The sequence below is a fragment of the Narcine bancroftii genome, chromosome 12 (assembly GCF_036971445.1).
Source record: "Narcine bancroftii isolate sNarBan1 chromosome 12, sNarBan1.hap1, whole genome shotgun sequence".
Lineage (NCBI taxonomy): Eukaryota > Metazoa > Chordata > Chondrichthyes > Torpediniformes > Narcinidae > Narcine > Narcine bancroftii.
Window position 1 is genome coordinate 17,363,094 of NC_091480.1, and position 18,461 is coordinate 17,381,554.

The following is an 18,461-nucleotide window of genomic DNA, read 5'->3' on the forward strand; positions in this document are numbered from 1 at the left end:
TAGCAATTCAAGTTTGGTTTCATTGCAATTTTTGGTTCCCCTACTGATCGTTTGAACAAGTGTATGAGAAAGAGGTATCTAGTTCAGATCAGCCGCCCTTAAATAGACAGTTTGGTATACATCAGAATATAAAATGTGGGCTTGATTAGTGGCGCTAAAGCAACATATCTGAGACCTGTTCCAAGCATAGCAAGTCACAGGATAGTGACCTTTTATTGATACATATCATCAGTAACTACAACATTGCCAGTATTTACAAAGCTCTTGCTGATAAATGTACTCCACGTACATTACTTTATATACAAATGTGCAAAACATATGGTATTTGACCATGATGTGGAATATCACATGGGTGCAAACAGTACTGAAAAAGGCAACATGGTTTGATTTGAGAACATTTTTTTGGACCTCAAATCTATAGAGTATCAAATATCTCGTGCTAAAATGTACAAGATTTAAATTTTAGAAACTTTCCAATTTCAAACGAAGATGCTAACCAAAGAAAGGCCTGGGGGTGGTTATGAGGGAGCATTGTGGAGTTGCAATTAAAACTCATTAAGGGATTAAAAATGTATTTTTTTTTCTTTGGGAACTGCTCGATTATCAAAGCAAGTTGTAGTTAAAGATTCATAGTCTAATCATCACTTTTTCCAACCAACAACGAATAAATTTGTATTGGGTTGTTTATACTGAAATTTACAAAATGTTTTAATTATTATAATCTGATTAGATTAAATTAGCAAATTTGTTTCAGCATGGTTCAATAAGTTAGTTAGAATTTTACCAGGGTGCTGCTGTTTGGGTAAAATGTGTCATGACTGGAATTGCATGATTAGACTATTGTAATTCTTCTAAATCTCAGGTCAATTATGATCAACATTTCAGTAATCAACAGTTTGAAAATTTCAAAAAAAATCTATTTTGTGTTTAACTGCTGTATTTTTTTTTAAAGAATTTAAGAGTATATTTGTAATTAACAACACTGACTCTTTAACCAGATATCACAAAGTAATTGTGTCTGTCTATAATTAGCCCTCCTTCCACTCCACCTTTGTGATATGAGTAAACTATTATTTTGGCTCATGTAGATCATAATTCCACTCAGGAAGCTTTGTGTATGTGATGGTGCATTAACAAAACATACCGGTGTTTCAACCCACATTATTCCTGTGCTGCACTGTCAATTTTTTTTTAATAGGACATGAATCTTAAATAAAGGTTGAGCCATTGTTTATTTAATTATTGCACGGAAAAGGAATCTGGTCATATTCAGTTACCTGAACTTCATTTTATGGCTGGTGAAGTGCAACATTGTCAAGTACGTGGAGCAGTTTCTTGTGGAAAGGTAAGACTGGAATAAGCAATCTAACTTGGGGATAGTGTTACCAAGCACAAAGCAAGGCATCAGATGAACACAAAAGGCCCTTCTTAGCTATGGCAGTACTTCAAGTCCAGTTTAAGAGTGGTTCATACTTCTTGAACACTCACATTTATCTGTTATTGACTTCAAATTTTAGGTGTGCAAATAGTCACAGAAACTGATTATATAATTAGTGTTGTCTTGAAAGACATCATATGGCATTAAAAATTATGTGCTTTTGGTTTAATGTAAATCTTAAACGGTCTGTGCTTTTGGTTTAACGTAAATCTTAAACAAAGGGTCTAATCAACAATCTCATGTAAAGGTGATCCCAATACAACCGGAATACACAAGCTTCCCGCAGAAATAATTATGGCCGAGTACTATAAACCACAAAATACATTCAAAGTTTGTGTTTTTTTTTAAAACTGTCATAAGACAAAACAATCCTACATTCCCTAATTTTAACTATCTGATACACAAAGCATTATCAAAGGTATAATTTAAACAGCATAAAATAAATCACATTATAATCTCCAAAATGATTCATCTGAAATGTTTTTGAAGGGTGTGATAGATTTGTGGTAAGTTAATTACTTATTTTCTATTTATAAATTCATATATTTTGTACTATATTTTTTAAATTTAATTCACTCGTAAAATATAGAAAATGCCATATTCCTTCTCACAATTGTTAACCCTGCTTAAATTTTTGCTCATTTATAAAATCTGTACCGTCTATATTTAAAAATGCTTTGGCTCATGATTGAACAATTTCAAAATATAACATTGTATTAAAACAATTGTTTTTGATCATCAAACATTTGGCAGCAAGAATATCCACACCCCCAATAACATGAATTTTAATTCATTGCTTTTTTTTTTAAAGAGAAAAATCAGCTGGATGAATGTTAACGTTAAATTTTTAACTACCGTGGTGACATTTTGGTAAGTATGTATTAAGTTAGCACTAATACATAATTGTTTTGTACCACTTCCAATAAAGACTTAGTGGGGTCGATTATAATGTGTTAAAAATTCAAAATGTAAATATTGCTGAATCCTTCCCCTTGGTTCAACAGACCCAAACTTTGGGAAAGAGGCAGTGAAATCATTCAATCTTCAATGCTTAGTTAAATATTGGAGGTTCAAACACTCTGTCCAACACATGTTGATTCAAAAGGAAATTGACAGATTGACTCATAGAAAACTGAAACCATGGCCTTATTAGTGCTAAACATACAGATTCCAAATATCACTGACATTATCTGCTTGAATTAAAATAGTAGAGCCTCTGACAAATACTTGCAGAATTATCATTGACCAGAAAAATGGATGGTTTGCCCTGGACAATCATATCTCCTTTGTGTAATAAAATGAAATGAAAATATTACAGAGAGAACAAAGCAAAATGTACAAAGTAGTAAAAGATTAATTAGTTCAAAAAACATCTCTGGCTTCAAAAGAATGAATGATAAGAATTCACTGAACCAGCCAGTGTAATAAATTCCACAATATCATGCATTTTGGCTCAGGCCTCCCACAGAAAAGCTCACTTGCAAGAACAAGAAATTTGTTCCAATAGAACAGTAATTATTATCCACTGACACCAGAATAAATGTAACAAAGTGAGAAGTCTCAGAGATTGTCAGTTTGCCATGAATCATCATTTCCCTCAGCACCAATCAACTGAACCAGATTGGATAATCTCATCTTTGGGACTTCCTTCGAGTACTAACCAACCATTGCTAGATGATTGACACATGACACTAATAACTACACTTTTTGCTTGAAAGCCTTGGTTATAATCACTCCCAATGTAGCTGAAAATCATGACCATCTAAAAAATCAGTGGAAAACACACTAGGGACAGCACTGTTTACAGGAGTGAGTCCTGTCATTGAACCAGGGATTGTCAGATCCAGCCAATCCATATTGTCCAAGGTAGTGTCTGGAAGGTCCAAGTTCAAGCAAGAATTTTCTGCAGAGAAATGAATGTCACAGGGGTCGCTAACAGAATGATTCTGATCCAGAATGCTGGATGTATTGAGTAGATCATTCTGAAGATCCTCCATTAAGGAAAGGGACGCTGAGCTCTCTTGGTTGACTGTCATTGGAGAAACATTATTGCTAGATGCCAATGGACCATCCAGAAAGGCCTCCAGTTGATTTTCTGAACCAATTATGAGATTATTTGTTGATTCCAGTGATAATGGAAGAGGAGCCATCTGAACTCGTGGTGGTGGACGAGACAATGCTGCATTTACAGGCAACAAAGAGATATTAGCAACAACAGCTCTCATCTTTGTAGCAGGCAACGATTCTTCCTTGATAATTGGTGAAATCTCTGTGACACAACAAAAGATGGTAAAGTTAGAATCATCAGGACAGGAGAAAGATTAATTGATTCTGCTGTTTAAGGTAATTGAGAAATAACTAAATTGAAGATGTACATAATTTTTGGCAAAATAGGAACTTGTAAAACATGATTTAAAAAAAATTAGAACTGAGAAGTACAACAGAAAATCCTTGTATCTTTCCCAATCTATGAATGATTTATGAAAATAAGAACTGGAAAATCGTGTGAATTTAAATGAGGACCATGTTCTCGACGTGAATCAACGAAAGCAGCTATCCACGTGGATGATTTTATGATGCGTGCTAGAGTTGTCTACATTATGAAAAGTTTGGACAGGCATCATGCTTTTACAGATGTTTTAATCTGTCAAATACACTGGCTTATAATTTTATCTTTTTGGGAGTAACTACTCTTCTATCCAATTATGAAACATAAATAATAGATTCTTCTATTCACTCGAATCCCAGTTAAGTTTAAGTGGAAGTTGACGAAATAAGAGTTCAATTACATAGTGAGATATTGAAAGACTGAAGAAGACCATACTGAGACAAGTAATCAAATCACTTTAATTTAGGCACACAGCAAGGTAACAGGGCCCACGAGCCCCTGCTGCCCCAAATACAGCAAATTAACCTACAACACCAGCATGTTTTGAAGGGTCGGAGGAAACGTACAAACTCTACAGACAGCGGCGGATTCAAACCGGGTTGCGCCATCTGTGCCACCCTTTATCTGGTATTTTCCTATATATCTGCTATGTCAGATCCTGCCATCAATACATTTAATCCACATTACCTCCACTTTCAATTAGGATATCGAAAAGGTCATCCATCTGCTGACTGTGTGCACTGAACACCTTAAAAATACAAAGTTTAAATAGTTTACTCACTGAATTCTTAGTTTTTTCTGTTCACATACTGTAAGATTAGAAGGCAGCGATATAATTTGGAAGTCAACTTCACAATCTCAATCCAGATGAAGGAAATCAGCTGTCCCTTTGGAAAATTACTTTGCCTCCCCAAGCACAACATTCAAGTGCTTAATTAATTAAAAGGACTGTGTCTCTAATTACCTACAAGTTCAATAGATTTGCCAGTTGTTGTTCATATGATGAATTTTCTGATGAGTTCTCAATTTGCTTTCACTTCAAACCCGAAGAGTTGAAATAAATTTAGACATCCAGCACTGTACCAGGCCCAAATAACCTACAAGCCCCCTATGTTTAGAAGGGTGGGAGGAAACCCATGAAGACACTGGGAGAATGTACAGATAGTTGTTCAGGCAATGTTCCTGGCACTCCAATCTTACTTAGGAGGTCAAAGGCTCCTTGTGCTAAGGGGGTAAAGGTGAGGGAGCAGGTTCCTCTGAATGATTCATCGCAGCCTGTTTCCAAAAAAATGTTGGGTTTGTTTTCAATCTAAATTGAAGAGTTTGTGCAGCACGATTTGAATAAACCAGCTGCAAAAATGCTTTCTTTGAACGACTAGCTGTGTATCTCTTCTGTCCTTCAAAGTATTGTTTTAACAGTAATATCTATCCAAATATTTAACGTTAGATTGTAACCCAATTAACAGCACAAGACTGATTATGGGATCCTTCTTACCTCATGCTGTTTCAGATTGCGAGTCTGCTTGATTGCCTCCTCATAACGAGGAGGATCTTTAGTCTTTGAAATGGAGTTGCTCAGAACTGGGGAGTGGACTGGAAATTGTTGTTGGGACTGAGACGGGGAAGTAGATGGTCCAGACTGGAGATAAAATTAAACAGGTTATTACATTGAGGAGTAGATAATTTAGGAATAAATATTACCTTATCGAAATGTTCTTAATTCAACACATTGTGTGGAAATGCAATCATTTCCCATAATAAACTGAAATTAACATTCAAGTATTTACCTCAACAAGCTTTTAACTACATTACACCAAACGTAATAAACAAATGTTATTTACACATTATTTTCTTTGGCAGTCTCTCCAGTGCCAATGCACATCCAGCCCAGAAATGGGCATTTATTGTCCCCATTGAATGGACTGGAGATAATCAATGCCCTCCTGAGTACTCCCTCACCACTACTTAATTTCCTTTAAATTTTTCAAAAAAATTAGTGCAGAGGGAAAATTTTGAGTTTTTGAAAAAATGTACAGTAAACCCTTAGTATCCAGCACCTATAGGGAAGGATTTTCTGTAATTTTTTTTGTTGGTTGTTTGAGTTCCAGATAATGGGTTTTACTATAGTTAAGGTGAAGCAAACTTCAGAGGGAAGTCCAAATTCAATGCAACTGTTTGTTTCAAGGTAAATGATAGCTATTTTTTTCTTTTTTTTTCTTCCTTTCTTTTCTTTTTCTTTGGCTTGGCTTCATGGACGAAGATTTATGTAGGGGTAATGTCCACGTCAGCTGCAGGCTCGATTGCGGCTGACAAGTCCGATGCGGGCCAGGCAGACACAGTTGCAGCGGAAAATTGGTTGGTTGGGGTTGGGTGTTGGGTTTTTCCTCCTTTGTCTTTTGTCAGTGAGGTGGGCTCTGCGGTCTTCTTCAAAGGAGGTTGCTGCCTGCCGAACTGTGAGGCGCCAAGATGCACGGTTTGAGGCGAGATCAGCCCACTGACGGTGGTCAATGTGGCAGGCACCAAGAGATTTCTTTAGGCAGTCCTTGTACCTCTTCTTTGGTGTACCTCTGTCTTGGTGGCCAGAGGAGAGCTTGCCATATCACACGATCTTGGGAAGGCGACGGTCCTCCATTCTGGAGACGTGACCTACCCAGCGCAGTTGGATCTTCAGCAGCGTGGATTCGATGCTGTCGGCCTCTGCCATCTCAAGTACTTCGATGTTAGGGATGAAGCCGCTCCAATGAATGTTGAGGATGGAGCGGAGATAACGCGTTCTAGGAGCCGTAGGCGATGCCGGTAGAGGACCCATGATTCGGAGCCGAACAGGAGTGTGGGTATGACAACGGCTCTGTATACGCTAATCTTTGTGAGGTTTTTCAGTTGGTTGTTTTTCCAGACTCTTTTGTGTAGTCTTTTTTTAAATTTTTTATTTTTCACACTATAAACCATATTGATCAAGATGCATACATTTTCCTTCTTAAATATATACAGTGTCGTTTTCTCCCCCCTTCCCTCCTCCCCTCCCTCCCTCACCTCCCCTCCCATTTATTTAAAGTTCAGAATATAAGATGCATTAAACCCGTCAAACAATGTTGTCACTCAATAAAAATAAACAAGAAATTCCACTGAGTCAGTTCTTTTCATTATCTTTTCCTTCTGTCATTTTAGGTGGTAGATGTCTACGGTAGGTTTTCTCTATTGTGTTTCATGTATGGCTCCCATATTTGTTCAAATATTGTGATGTTATTTCTTAAATTATATGTTATTTTTTCTAATGGAATACATTTATTCATTTTTATATACCATTGTATTCTCAAGTTATCTTCTAATTTCCAGTTGACATAATACATTTTTTTGCTACAACTAGGGCTATCACAACAAATCTTTTTTGTGCTCCATCCAAATCGAGTCCAAATTCTTTGTTTTTTATATTACTTAGTTGGAAGATCTCTGGGTTTTTTGGTATATTGCTTTTTGTGATTTTATTTAATATCTAGTTTAGATCTTCCCAAAATTTTTTCACTTTCTCACATGTCCAAATTGCATGAATTGTTGTTCCCATTTCCTTTTTACAATGAAAACATCTGTCTGATACTGTTGGGTCCCATTTATTTAACTTTTGAGGTGTAATGTATAGCCTGTGTATCCAGTTATATTGTATCATACGTAACCTTGTGTTTATTGTATTTCTCATAGTTCCGGAGCATAACTTCTCCCATGTTTCATTCTTTATCTTTATGTTTAGATCTTGTTCCCATTTTTGTTTAGTTTTACCATTTGTTTCCTCGTTCTCCTTTTCTTGTAGTTTAATATACATGTTTGTTACAAATTTTTTGATTATCATTGTGTCTGTAATCAAGTATTCAAAATTACTTCCTTCTGGTAACCTCAGACTGTTTCCCAATTTGTCTTTCAAGTAGGATTTCAGTTGGTAGTATGCCAACATTGTATCGTGAGTTATATTATATTTATCCTTCATTTGTTCAAAGGATAATAATTTATTTCCCGAAAAACAATTTTCTATTCTTTTGATCCCTTTTTTCTCCCATTCTCTAAAGGAAAGGTTATCTATTGTAAAAGGGATTAGCTGATTTTGCGTCAGTATTAGTTTTGGTAGTTGGTAATTTGTTTTATTCCTTTCTACATGAATCTTCTTCCAAATGTTGAGCAGATGATGTAATACTGGAGAAGTCCTACGTTGTACCAATTTTTCATCCCATTTATATAATATATGTTCAGGTATCTTCTCCCCTATTTTATCTAGTTCTAATTGTGTGGCTCTATAATAATTTTTAAAGTTTGGTAGTTGTAAGCCTCCTTGTTTATACCATTCTGTTAATTTATCTAATGCTATCCTTGGTTTCCCCCCTTTCCATAAAAAATTCCTTATTATTCTCTTTAACTCCTTGAAGAATTTCTCTGTTAATCGTATTCGTAATGTCTGAAATAGGTATTGTGTCCTTGGGAAAATTTTCATTTTAATACAGTTTATCCTTCCTATCAGTGTTAAGTCTTTCCAATAATCTAAGTCGTCTTGTAATTTTTTCATTAGTGGATAATAATTAAGTTTATAGAGAAGTCAGGGCCAAGGGTTGAGGTTTTTGATTGGGGAAAAGCTAGATTTGAGGAGATGCAAAAGGACTTGTAGGGTGTGCATTGGGACAATTTGTTTTATGGGCAGGATGTAGTAGAGAGATGGAAGTCTTTTGAAGATCAGATTTTGAGAGTGCAAAAGCTTTATGTTCCTGTTAGGTTAAAAGGAGGGGCAAAAGGTTTGAGAGAGCCGTGGTTTTCAAGGAATATTGGAAACTTGGTTCGAAGAAAAAGGGAGGCGTACATTAGATATAAGAAGCATGGAGTTAAGGAGATGTTTGAAAGATACGTTGAATGTGAGAGGAATCTTAAGAGAGGAATTAGGAAAGTTAAAAGAGGGTATGAGGAAACTATGGCAAGCAGGGTGAAAACTAATCTAAAAGAGTTCTACAAATATGTTAATGGTAAAAGGAAAGCTAGAGACAAAATTGGTCCCTTAGAAAATCAGAGCGGAAAACTGTGTGTGGAGCCTAAAGAAATGGGGGAGATATTGAACAGTTTCTTTTCTTCGGTATTCACTAAGAAGGATATTGGGAGATGTGAGATAAAAAAAGCAAATTGGGTAAATATGGGGAATATAGAGATTACAAAAGATGTAGTTTTAAGGCTTTTGAAGAATATAAAGGTGGTTAAGTCTCCGGGACCAGACGGGATCTTCCCCAGGACATTGAGAGAAGTGAAGGAGGAAATAGCAGAGGCTCTGGCGGTAATTTTCCAAATGTCATTAGATATGGGGATAGTGCCGGAGGATTGGCGCATTGCGCATGTGGTTCCGTTATTTAAAAAGGGTTCAAGGAGGAAGCCTGGCAACTATCGGCCTGTAAGTTTGACGTCTGTGGTAGGTAAATTAATGGAGAAAATTCTTAGAGATAGTACTTATAAACATCTGGATAGACAGGGTCTGATCAGGAGCACTCAACATGGATTTGTGGGAGGAAGGTCATGTTTGACCAATCTGATTAAATTTTTTGAAGAGGTGACTAGGAATGTGGATGAGGGTAGCGCAGTGGATGTTGTCTATATGGACTTCAATAAGGCCTTCGATAAGGTACCACATGGAAGGTTAGTTAGGAAGGTGCAGTCTTTAGGTATACATTTTGAGATAGTCAAATGGATTGAACATTGGCTGAAAGGGAGAGGCCAGAGAGTGGTAGTGGATAATTGTCTGTCAGGTTGGAGGCCGGTGACCAGTGGTGTGCCTCAAGGATCTGTATTGGGCCCATTGTTGTTCGTTATATACATTAATAATCTAGATAATGGGGTGGTGAATTGGATTAGTAAATATGCAGACGATACTAAGATAGGTGGAATAGTGGATAATGAAGAAGGTTTTCAAGGATTGCAGAGGGATTTGGGCTGCTTAGAAAAGTGGGCTGAAAAATGGCAGATGGAATTTAATGCTGATAAGTGTGAGGTGCCTCATTTTGGTAAGAAGAATCAGAACAGGACATGCGTGGTAAATGGGAGAGCATTGATGAATACAGAAGAGCAGAAAGATTTAGGAGTAACGGTACATCGTTCCCTGAAGGTAGAAACTCACGTGAATAGGGTGGTGAAGAAGGCTTTTAGTATGCTGGCCTTTATCAATCATTGCATGGAATATAGGAGTTGGGAGGTGATGTTGAGATTGTATAAGACGTTGGTGTGGTCTAATTTGGAGTTCTGTATGCAGTTCTGGTCGCCTAATTATGGGAAGGATATAAACAGAGTGGAGAGAGTGCAGAGAAGGTTTACCAGAATGTTACCTGGGTTTAAGCATCTACAGTACAGGGAGAGATTGGACAGATTAGGTCTTTATTCTTTGGAGCGTAGAAGGTTGAGAGGGGATTTGATAGAAGTATTTAAGATTATGAAAGGGATAGACAGAGTGGATGTGGATAGACTATTTCCGTTAAGAGAAGGAAAGATTAAAACAAGAGGACATGAGTTAAGAATTAAGGGGCAGAGGTTTAGAGGTAACATGAGGGGGAACTTCTTTACTCAGAGAGTGGTAGCCGTGTGGAATGAGCTTCCGGGAGAAATAGTGGCAGCGGAATCAATTGTATTATTTAAGCAAAGGTTGGACAGGTATATGGATGAGAAGAAGATGGAGGGTTATGGGCATTGTGCAGGGAGGTGGGACTAGAGAGGGGTGTTTGGTTCGGTGCGGACTAGAAGGGCCTAATGGCCTGTTTCCATGCTGTAATTGTTATGTTAGATGGCCGAGGTTTTTATTTATTTGTATACCTAGGTATTGCATTGCTTGCGTTTGCCATCTGAATGATGATTCTTTCTTAAATTTTGAGAAATCCGCATTATTCATTGGCATTGCTTCACTTTTATTTGCGTTAATCTTGTACCACGACACTTCTCCATAATCCTTCAATTTCCTATGTAATTCTTTTATTGATATTTCTGGTTCTGCTAAGTATATTATAATATCATCTGCAAATAGACTGATTTTATATTCCTTCTCTTTTATTTTTAACCCTTTTATTTTATTTTCTGTTCTTATCAGTTCTGCTAGTGGTTCTATGGCTAATGCGAACAATAAGGGAGATAGTGGGCATCCCTGCCTTGTTAATCTGCTTAAGTTAAATTGTTTTGATATATATCCATTTACTGTCACTTTCGCCAATGGTCCCTTAAATAATGCTTTAATCCAATTAATATATTTCTCTGGTAAGCTGAATTTTTGTAGTACTTTGAATAAATAATTCCATTCTACTCTGTCAAAGGCCTTCTCTGCGTCTAAAGTAACCGCTACTGTTGGAGTTTTATTTTATTCTACTGCATGAATTAAGTTAATAAATTTACAGATATTGTCTGTTGTTCGTCTTTTTTTAATAAATCCAGTTTTGTCTAGATTTACTATCTTTGGTACATAGTTGGCTAATCTGTTTGCTAATAGTTTAGCTATTATCTTGTAATCTGTGTAAAGTAAAGATATTGGTCTATATGACGCTGGTATAAGTGGATCTTTCCCTGTCTTTGGTATTACTGTAATTATTGCTGTTTTGCATGACTCTGGTAAGCTTTGTGTTTTATCAATCTGGTTGATTACTTCCAGAAGGGGAGGAATTAATAAATCTTTAAATGTTTTATAGAATTCTATTGGGAATCCATCCTCTCCTGGTGTTTTATTTTTCAGTAGTTTTTTTGTTATCTTCTGTATTTCTTCTATTTCAAATGGTTTTGTTAATTTATTTTGTCCTCTGTTTGTAATTTCGGTAGTTCAATTTTAGTTAACAATTCATCTATTTTGTCTTCTTTCCCTTCATTTCAGTTTGATATAGTTGTTTGTAGAATTCTCTGAAGTTTTCATTAATCTCCGTTGGATTATATGTGATTTGCTTGTCTTTTTTCCTTAATGCCAATACCATTCCCTTAGTTTGTTCTGTCTTAAGCTGCCACGCTAGAATTTTGTGCGTTTTTTCTCCTAGTTCATAATATTTGTTTTGTCTTCATTGTTCTTCTCCACCTTATGTTTGTAGTTTTTCATATTTTATTATTTTTTTATCTGCCAATTCTCTTCTTTTAGTTGTGTCTTCCTTCATTGCTAATTCTTTTTCTATATTTGCTATTTCCCTTTCCAACTGCTCTGTTTCCTGATTGTAGTCCTTCTTGAACTTAGTTACATAACTTATTACTTGCCCTCTGATGAACGCTTTCATTGCATCCCATAGTATAAACTTATCTTTCACTGATTCTGTATTTAATTCAAAGTACATTTTAATTTGTCGTACACTGAATTCTCTAAAATCCTGCCTTTTATGTAGCATGGAGTTTAATCTCCATCTATACATTCTTGGTGGGATGTCCTCTAACTCTATTGTCAATAACAGGGGTGAGTGGTCCGATAATAGTCTAGTTTTATATTCTGTTTTCCTAACTCTCTCTCGCATGCGAGCTGATAACAGGAATAGGTCTATTCTTGAGTATGTTTTATGTCTACCCGAATAATATGAATATTCCTTTTCCTTTGGGAGTTGTTTCCTCCATATATCCAAAAGTTGCATTTCTTGCATCGATTTAATTATAAATTTGGTTACTTTGTTCTTTCTGTTAATTTTTTCCCCCAGTTTTATCCATATTTGAATCCAAATTCAGGTTGAAATCCCCTCCTATTAGTATGTTCCCTTGCGTGTCTGCTATCTTCAAAAAGATATCTTGCATAAACTTTTGATCTTCATTAGGTGAATATACATTGAGTAAATTCCAAAACTCCGAATATATCTGACATTTTGTTATTACATATCTCCCTGTTGGATCTATTATTTCCTCTTCTATTTCGATTGGTACATTTTTACTGATTAATATAGCTACTCCTCTAGCTTTTGAATTATATGATGCTGCTGTTACATGTCCTATCCAATATCTCTTTAATTTTTTGTGTTCCACTTCAGTTAAGTGTGTTTCTTGTACGAATGCTATATCAATTTTTTCTTTTTTCAGTAAATTTAACAGTTTCTTCCTTTTAATTTGGTTATGTATTCCATTAATATTTAAAGTCATATAGTTCAACATAGCCATTTCATACTTTGCTTATCTTTCCTTTCCATTTCTTCATCATCACCTTTCCTTCTTATCCATTTCTGCTTTCTTTTTTTGAACACATTATAAGACAACATTTCTAAAACATAAAATATTTCCATTATTCTATCTAAAATTCCTTTAACCCCACTATCCCATCCCCTTCCTGAGTTGCTCTTTGTCCCTTGTCGGGCAACCACATCTCCCCTCTCCATTTGGATTTGCGAATTCACTCGCAAACGTCAACTGATTTCGCAGTGACCGTAATTCTTCCCCACCCAGCCCCCCCAAAAAAGATTTTAATCTTCATATATAACAAAGGTCACTCTCTTAATTCCCCATACTTCCTTTCTTTCCCTTCTTAGTTCTTGCCTATTCTCTATTTTTTTTAATATATACATACACACACACACACACACACATATATATATATATATATATGTATATATATATAAAAAAAATATATATATATATATTTAAAAAAAAATAAATATATATATATATTTTAAAAAAATAAAATATATATATATATTTATATACCTACATACACATATACATATAGTTTGTGGTCATTTTTGTTCTCGTTACATATCTTCATCTCTCTGTCTGTTTTGTAGTTGCTCTGCAAATTTTCGTGCTTCGTCCGGATCCAAGAATAGTCTGTTTTGCTGCCCTGGAATAACTATTTTAAGTACCGCTGGGTACTTTAGCATAAATTTATAACCTTTTTTCCATGGGGTCGTTTTTGCTGCATTAAACTCCTTCCTCTTCTTCAGGAGTTCAAAACTTGTATCTGGATAGAAAAAAAATTTTTTGACCTTTGTATTCCAGTGGTTTTTTGTCTTCTCTTATTTTCCTCATTGCTTTCTCCAATATATTTTCTCTTGTTGTACATCTTAGGAATTTTACTAGAATGGATCTTGGTTTTTGTTGTGGTTTAGGGGCTAATGTTCTGTGTGCCCTTTCTATTTCCATTTCTTCCTGTAATTCTGGTCTTCCTAGGACCCTGGGGATCCATTCTTTTATAAATTCTCTCATATTCTTGCCTTCTTCATCTTCCTTAAGGCCCACTATCTTTATATTGTTTCTTCTATTATAATTTTCTAATATATCTATCTTCTGAGCTAACAGCTCTTGTGTCTCTAACTTTTTTTATCAGATTCTTCTTATTTTTTTTTAAGTCATCTATTTCCATTTCTATGGCTGTTTCTCGTTATTCGAACCTTGTCCACTCTTTTTGACGTGATCATCTCTAATCTATTCACTTTTTCTTCTGTACTTTTTATTCTTCTTTTTATTTCACTGAATTCTTGTGATTGCCATTCTTTTACTGATTCCATATATTCTTTAAAAAAATATATCCATGTACTTGCCCTTCCTTTCATCTTCCATTTCTCTGTGTTCTTCCTCTTCTTCTTCTGAGTCCACTCCAGGATCTGTGTCCTTTACCTCTGTCTCTTCTTGTTTTCTTGTTGGGTATTTTTGGTCTTCTTATTTTTACTAGAAGTGTCTTGATGCTGGTCTTCTTCCTCTGCGTTGGCCATCTGTAGTTTCTTTGATTTCTTTTTACTCTCTTCTTTCTTGTTCTCGTTATTTTCTATGTTTTCCTCTTGCTGCTTTGTTGTGGTATTCAATTTCAGCTGTGGAGATCGACTCCTCAGCTGGTCCCCCCTCCCATCAGTGTTATTTTTGTCTTGCGCATGCGCGACTCCTCGCGCATGTGTGGTTGCGCACTTTAGTTTGGCTCCGTGAGCCATTTTTCTAGTCCCGAGCTCGGGACGACTGACCTGAGGGAGCGGGCTTCTCTCTCCATGGCGGGCCTCCTCGGACAGGTAAGGCCTTCACCTTCTTCTTCCGACGTCTTTTCTTCTTCGCTGACATTTTCTCCACACCTTTACTTTGACTTTATTTTGGTTTTTGTGTTTGTGCCTTTGTTTTTTCACTGTCTTTTTTTACTTTTCCGGAGAGGGCTGGAGTTCCCCGACCGGCCACTACTCCATCACTTGACTCCCCCCTCTTTTGTGTAGTCTTCATGTAAATTCTAAAATGCTGGATTTTCTATTCCTATTCTAGATTTCAAACATATCCAGTTTTTTATGATTTTCAGGCAATTTACATTTTTAAAAGATTAGTACAGAACAGAAACCAAAACCATTGTTCCAATGAGAAAGTGGGAAGCGTTTAACAGTACAGCTTAAAAAAAACATGGAAATCTAACTTCTTTCTCTGATTATATTCCAGTTTGGTTCTGAAATTACCTTTTGTGTTGAGCTGAATCCATCGCGAAGGGAATTAATGCTGCTTGTCCTTGGTTGAAGCACGTCACCCGCTGAAGTGTTTATGAAACACTGCTGTACTGGTGCAGCTGTTTGAAGGCGGTTTGGAAATACACTTGCCGTTGATCTGGATGTAAAAACCTGAAATTTATAAAACTCAGTCAGTTAGGACTGAACAGATTCCTATTAGGTCAAAATACTAAGCATAACAAATCTTCCTTCTATAAATATGCATCTTATTTTACTGTCAGCAATTGGAAACTTAGTAGATCTTGAAACTGGAACAATTTCTATATTAGGGTTCAAGAATTTGCAGTGTAATTAATTGACTATTGAATCACGTTTTATGACTAAAAGGTTGAAAATGTACTATTTTCGTCAAGAACCTGGTCCAAGTAAATTATACAAACTGCAAAAAAATAAACATGCTTGCACTGAGATTCTAAGAGCCCAGCTAGAAACATGTAATGGGGCACAGAATGGATAGGTTTCCCTGAAAACCTGTCTTCACAACCTACATGGAATAGATGAAAAAATCCCTGAAAATAACAAGACCTGAAGATGGAATAATAATACAATGGAGAGAGTTTTCAGTTTCTGTTCCACAAATTGTGTATGGCCCCAACGATCCTGAGAGAGCCGCAACCAGTTATCATGTATGAATCAGCATTTTTTAAAGGCTTCAGATGTCTGCAAGATCTTCACTGATGAATTAGAGGCATTCCCGAAATGAATGTTCAAATTGCAAGGAACACCAATGGGGCTGATATAACATAAAAGCAAGTGTAAATAAGGTACAAGGTAAGCTTCTGATACAAAACCTAAGATATACACGAGCTGTTCAATAATTAAAAATGTTTCATTTAACTCTCCTTTGATCAGTACAAATTTGTGCCTAAATATGATCTTGTTTCCTATGTACTTCTGCTCTGATGTCTGCATTCATTTTCAAGCCAAAACAGAAATTCTGATAACACTATTCAACAATGATACCTGAGAAAAGGACAAGGTCACAGATCAGATGTCTCTCCTACTAGCAACAGTGAAAGCCAGAAGTTTGAGGTATTGCATGTGAAAAAAAGTATGCACTGAATAGAAGGATATCAGATAAAGGTGCTCCTGTGTCATTAAGATATTTTGCCTGAAATCTACCTAGATGGACTTCCAGATGCTATGATTTAATGTGTCTGCTCAGGTCATCAATGCTTTGAAAAATCTTTTTGGTAATGTTCTTTAACAAAAGCATAACCATTAAGTGCAAAGTTGTCACACAAGAACCCACAAGATCAGTGCTGCTTGGGACTGATGGGAAAGGTATCTGAGCTCGTTTGGGAGTTCAGTGGGGTTGTGCTGTGCTTTCCATCTATTACTTCAAGATAAGCTGGTACATGGCAGGTCTGAATTGCACCAAATGCAAAACAAATGCAACTATATGGTTCTTGTCTATCACCTTGTTTCGGATTTTAAGAACATTGTACTCATATTTGATTCTGTCACATAGTAGGTAATACTGAATGTGAATGACATCTACTTTAAAAAGATCTTAGTTATCCAAACATGCTTTAATATTCAACCAATTTACTTTGGAGGAGCCTAGTTTGTAGAATGGGAGACGGTAGCAAATTGACTTAACAAATCAAAATAGTAATGGGACTGGAAATGGACAGATTGTTTGATTTGTACCTGCAAAGAGAGGCGAAAAGAAATAAAGAAAAATCATAGAAAGCTGGGGGCCGGAGGACCCCTGACCCCCCATTACACGGCATCAATCCTTTATATACTTTAATACATCTAAAGGAGGTTAACGAGGGTCAAAGCTTAAGGAGATTTATAAATTCCCTCAATTTGTAGATACGGGCACCAAATTTTCAAGAATACATCATATTTCTCAAACTACACCTCTGCATTCCACCGATCATACCCAAGTGGGTATCTGTTTTCCCTGTTACTGCCATACTTGCTACTGCTAAAGCAATCTTTAAAAACTCTTTTTATAAGTAAATATTTTCAATTTAGGTTTTATTCCTTCAATATTACCTAATAAAAATAACATTAGATTTTGTGGGAATTTAATTCCTATTATTAACTTGTTCTAAATAATTCACCAGACTTGACCAAAAAAGGTTTCACTTTAGGAAAATGTAAGAAAGTGCCCATCTCCTGACCACATCTAAAACCTTGATCTGATCAATCTGACTTCAATTTATTTAACTTTTGTGGTATAAGGTATAACTGGTATGTTAAAAAAATAATATTGAACCAATCTAGATCTAACACAGTATTTGTCATACTATCCCAGCACAAATCTGACCAATTTGATTCATTAATATTTGTATTTAGGTCTGCCTCCCACTGTTGTCTGGACGTGTGTATCCCCAGTTTAAAAGTCCCCCTCTCCAAGAAAATGTCCATAACTAAGATAAATTTCTTAATGTACCTACGACGTATCAACATTTCTATTTCACCACATTTCGGTAATAGCATTGTAGGACCCAATTTCTCTCTCAAATAAGCCCGCATTTGATGCTAACAAAGGAGTATTATTTTGTATCTCATTTATTTTTTAATTGTTCGAATGACATTAAATTCTTTCCCTTGTAACATTCTATATATCTAATTCCTTTCCAAGACCACAAAAGTTAAATAAAGTCAGTATAGTCACATCAATGTTTGAGATGTGATCAGAAAGAAGGCAATTTTTTACATTCTACATGCTCTTGCTCTTAAGTGAGTCCTTTTTGGTCAAACTTAGCATTATATTTGGAATGGGTTTTAGGAATTAAATTACCACCAACTCCAAAGTTATTTTTATTTGGTAATATTGAAGGAATAAGACCCAAATTAAAGTCATCTACAATCAAATACAATTTTTAAAGATTGCTTTAGCAGTGATAGGGAAATCAGATGAATACTTGGGTTTGGAGCATTGGTATCCAGAGTTGCACAGCTGTGTTCCTTTGGAAAAGATCACATAATTTGAGAAAATCGGTATGACATTTTGAAAATTTGACACCTGTCTATACGAATTGAAAGAATTAATCTATAAATGTGTCCTTTAGCCTCAAACTTTAACCTCCTTGAAATAATATTAAAAGTTATTAATGGTGGTAAAGGGGAGGACCTCCAGCAACTTTTCTCACTTTTACTTTCTTTTTATTTAATTTCTGATCCTTTTTATTTTCCTCCTTTCTATTGGGGTTAGTTTAGTGGGAGAGGGGGTTGGGATTAATATCATCATGTAATAGATTTGACA

General features: G+C 35.7%; 1 protein-coding gene and 1 long non-coding RNA gene across 13 annotated transcripts in view; one reads left to right on the forward strand and one right to left on the reverse strand.

The window, feature by feature from the left end:
* Window positions 1-178: 178 nt before the first annotated feature.
* Window positions 179-18,461, reverse strand: part of mrtfba (myocardin related transcription factor Ba) — a 131,880-nt gene continuing 113,597 nt past the window's right edge. For 11 of the 12 annotated variants that reach the window (XM_069906236.1, XM_069906231.1, XM_069906229.1 and 8 more), the window contains 4 exons: window positions 15,191-15,349; window positions 5,323-5,466; window positions 4,515-4,575; window positions 179-3,707 (listed from right to left, as the gene is read on the reverse strand). In XM_069906236.1, the coding sequence (XP_069762337.1) occupies window positions 3,169-3,707; window positions 4,515-4,575; window positions 5,323-5,466; window positions 15,191-15,349 (903 nt within the window). In that variant the 3' untranslated portion in view covers window positions 179-3,168. The remainder of the gene's footprint in view (window positions 3,708-4,514; window positions 4,576-5,322; window positions 5,467-15,190; window positions 15,350-18,461) is intronic. The other variant, XM_069906237.1, reaches the window with a different exon arrangement.
* Window positions 2,184-17,156, forward strand: LOC138747209 (uncharacterized). Its single transcript, XR_011347369.1, has 3 exons — window positions 2,184-2,308; window positions 15,174-16,009; window positions 16,162-17,156. It is a non-coding gene; the product is annotated as an uncharacterized lncRNA (long non-coding RNA).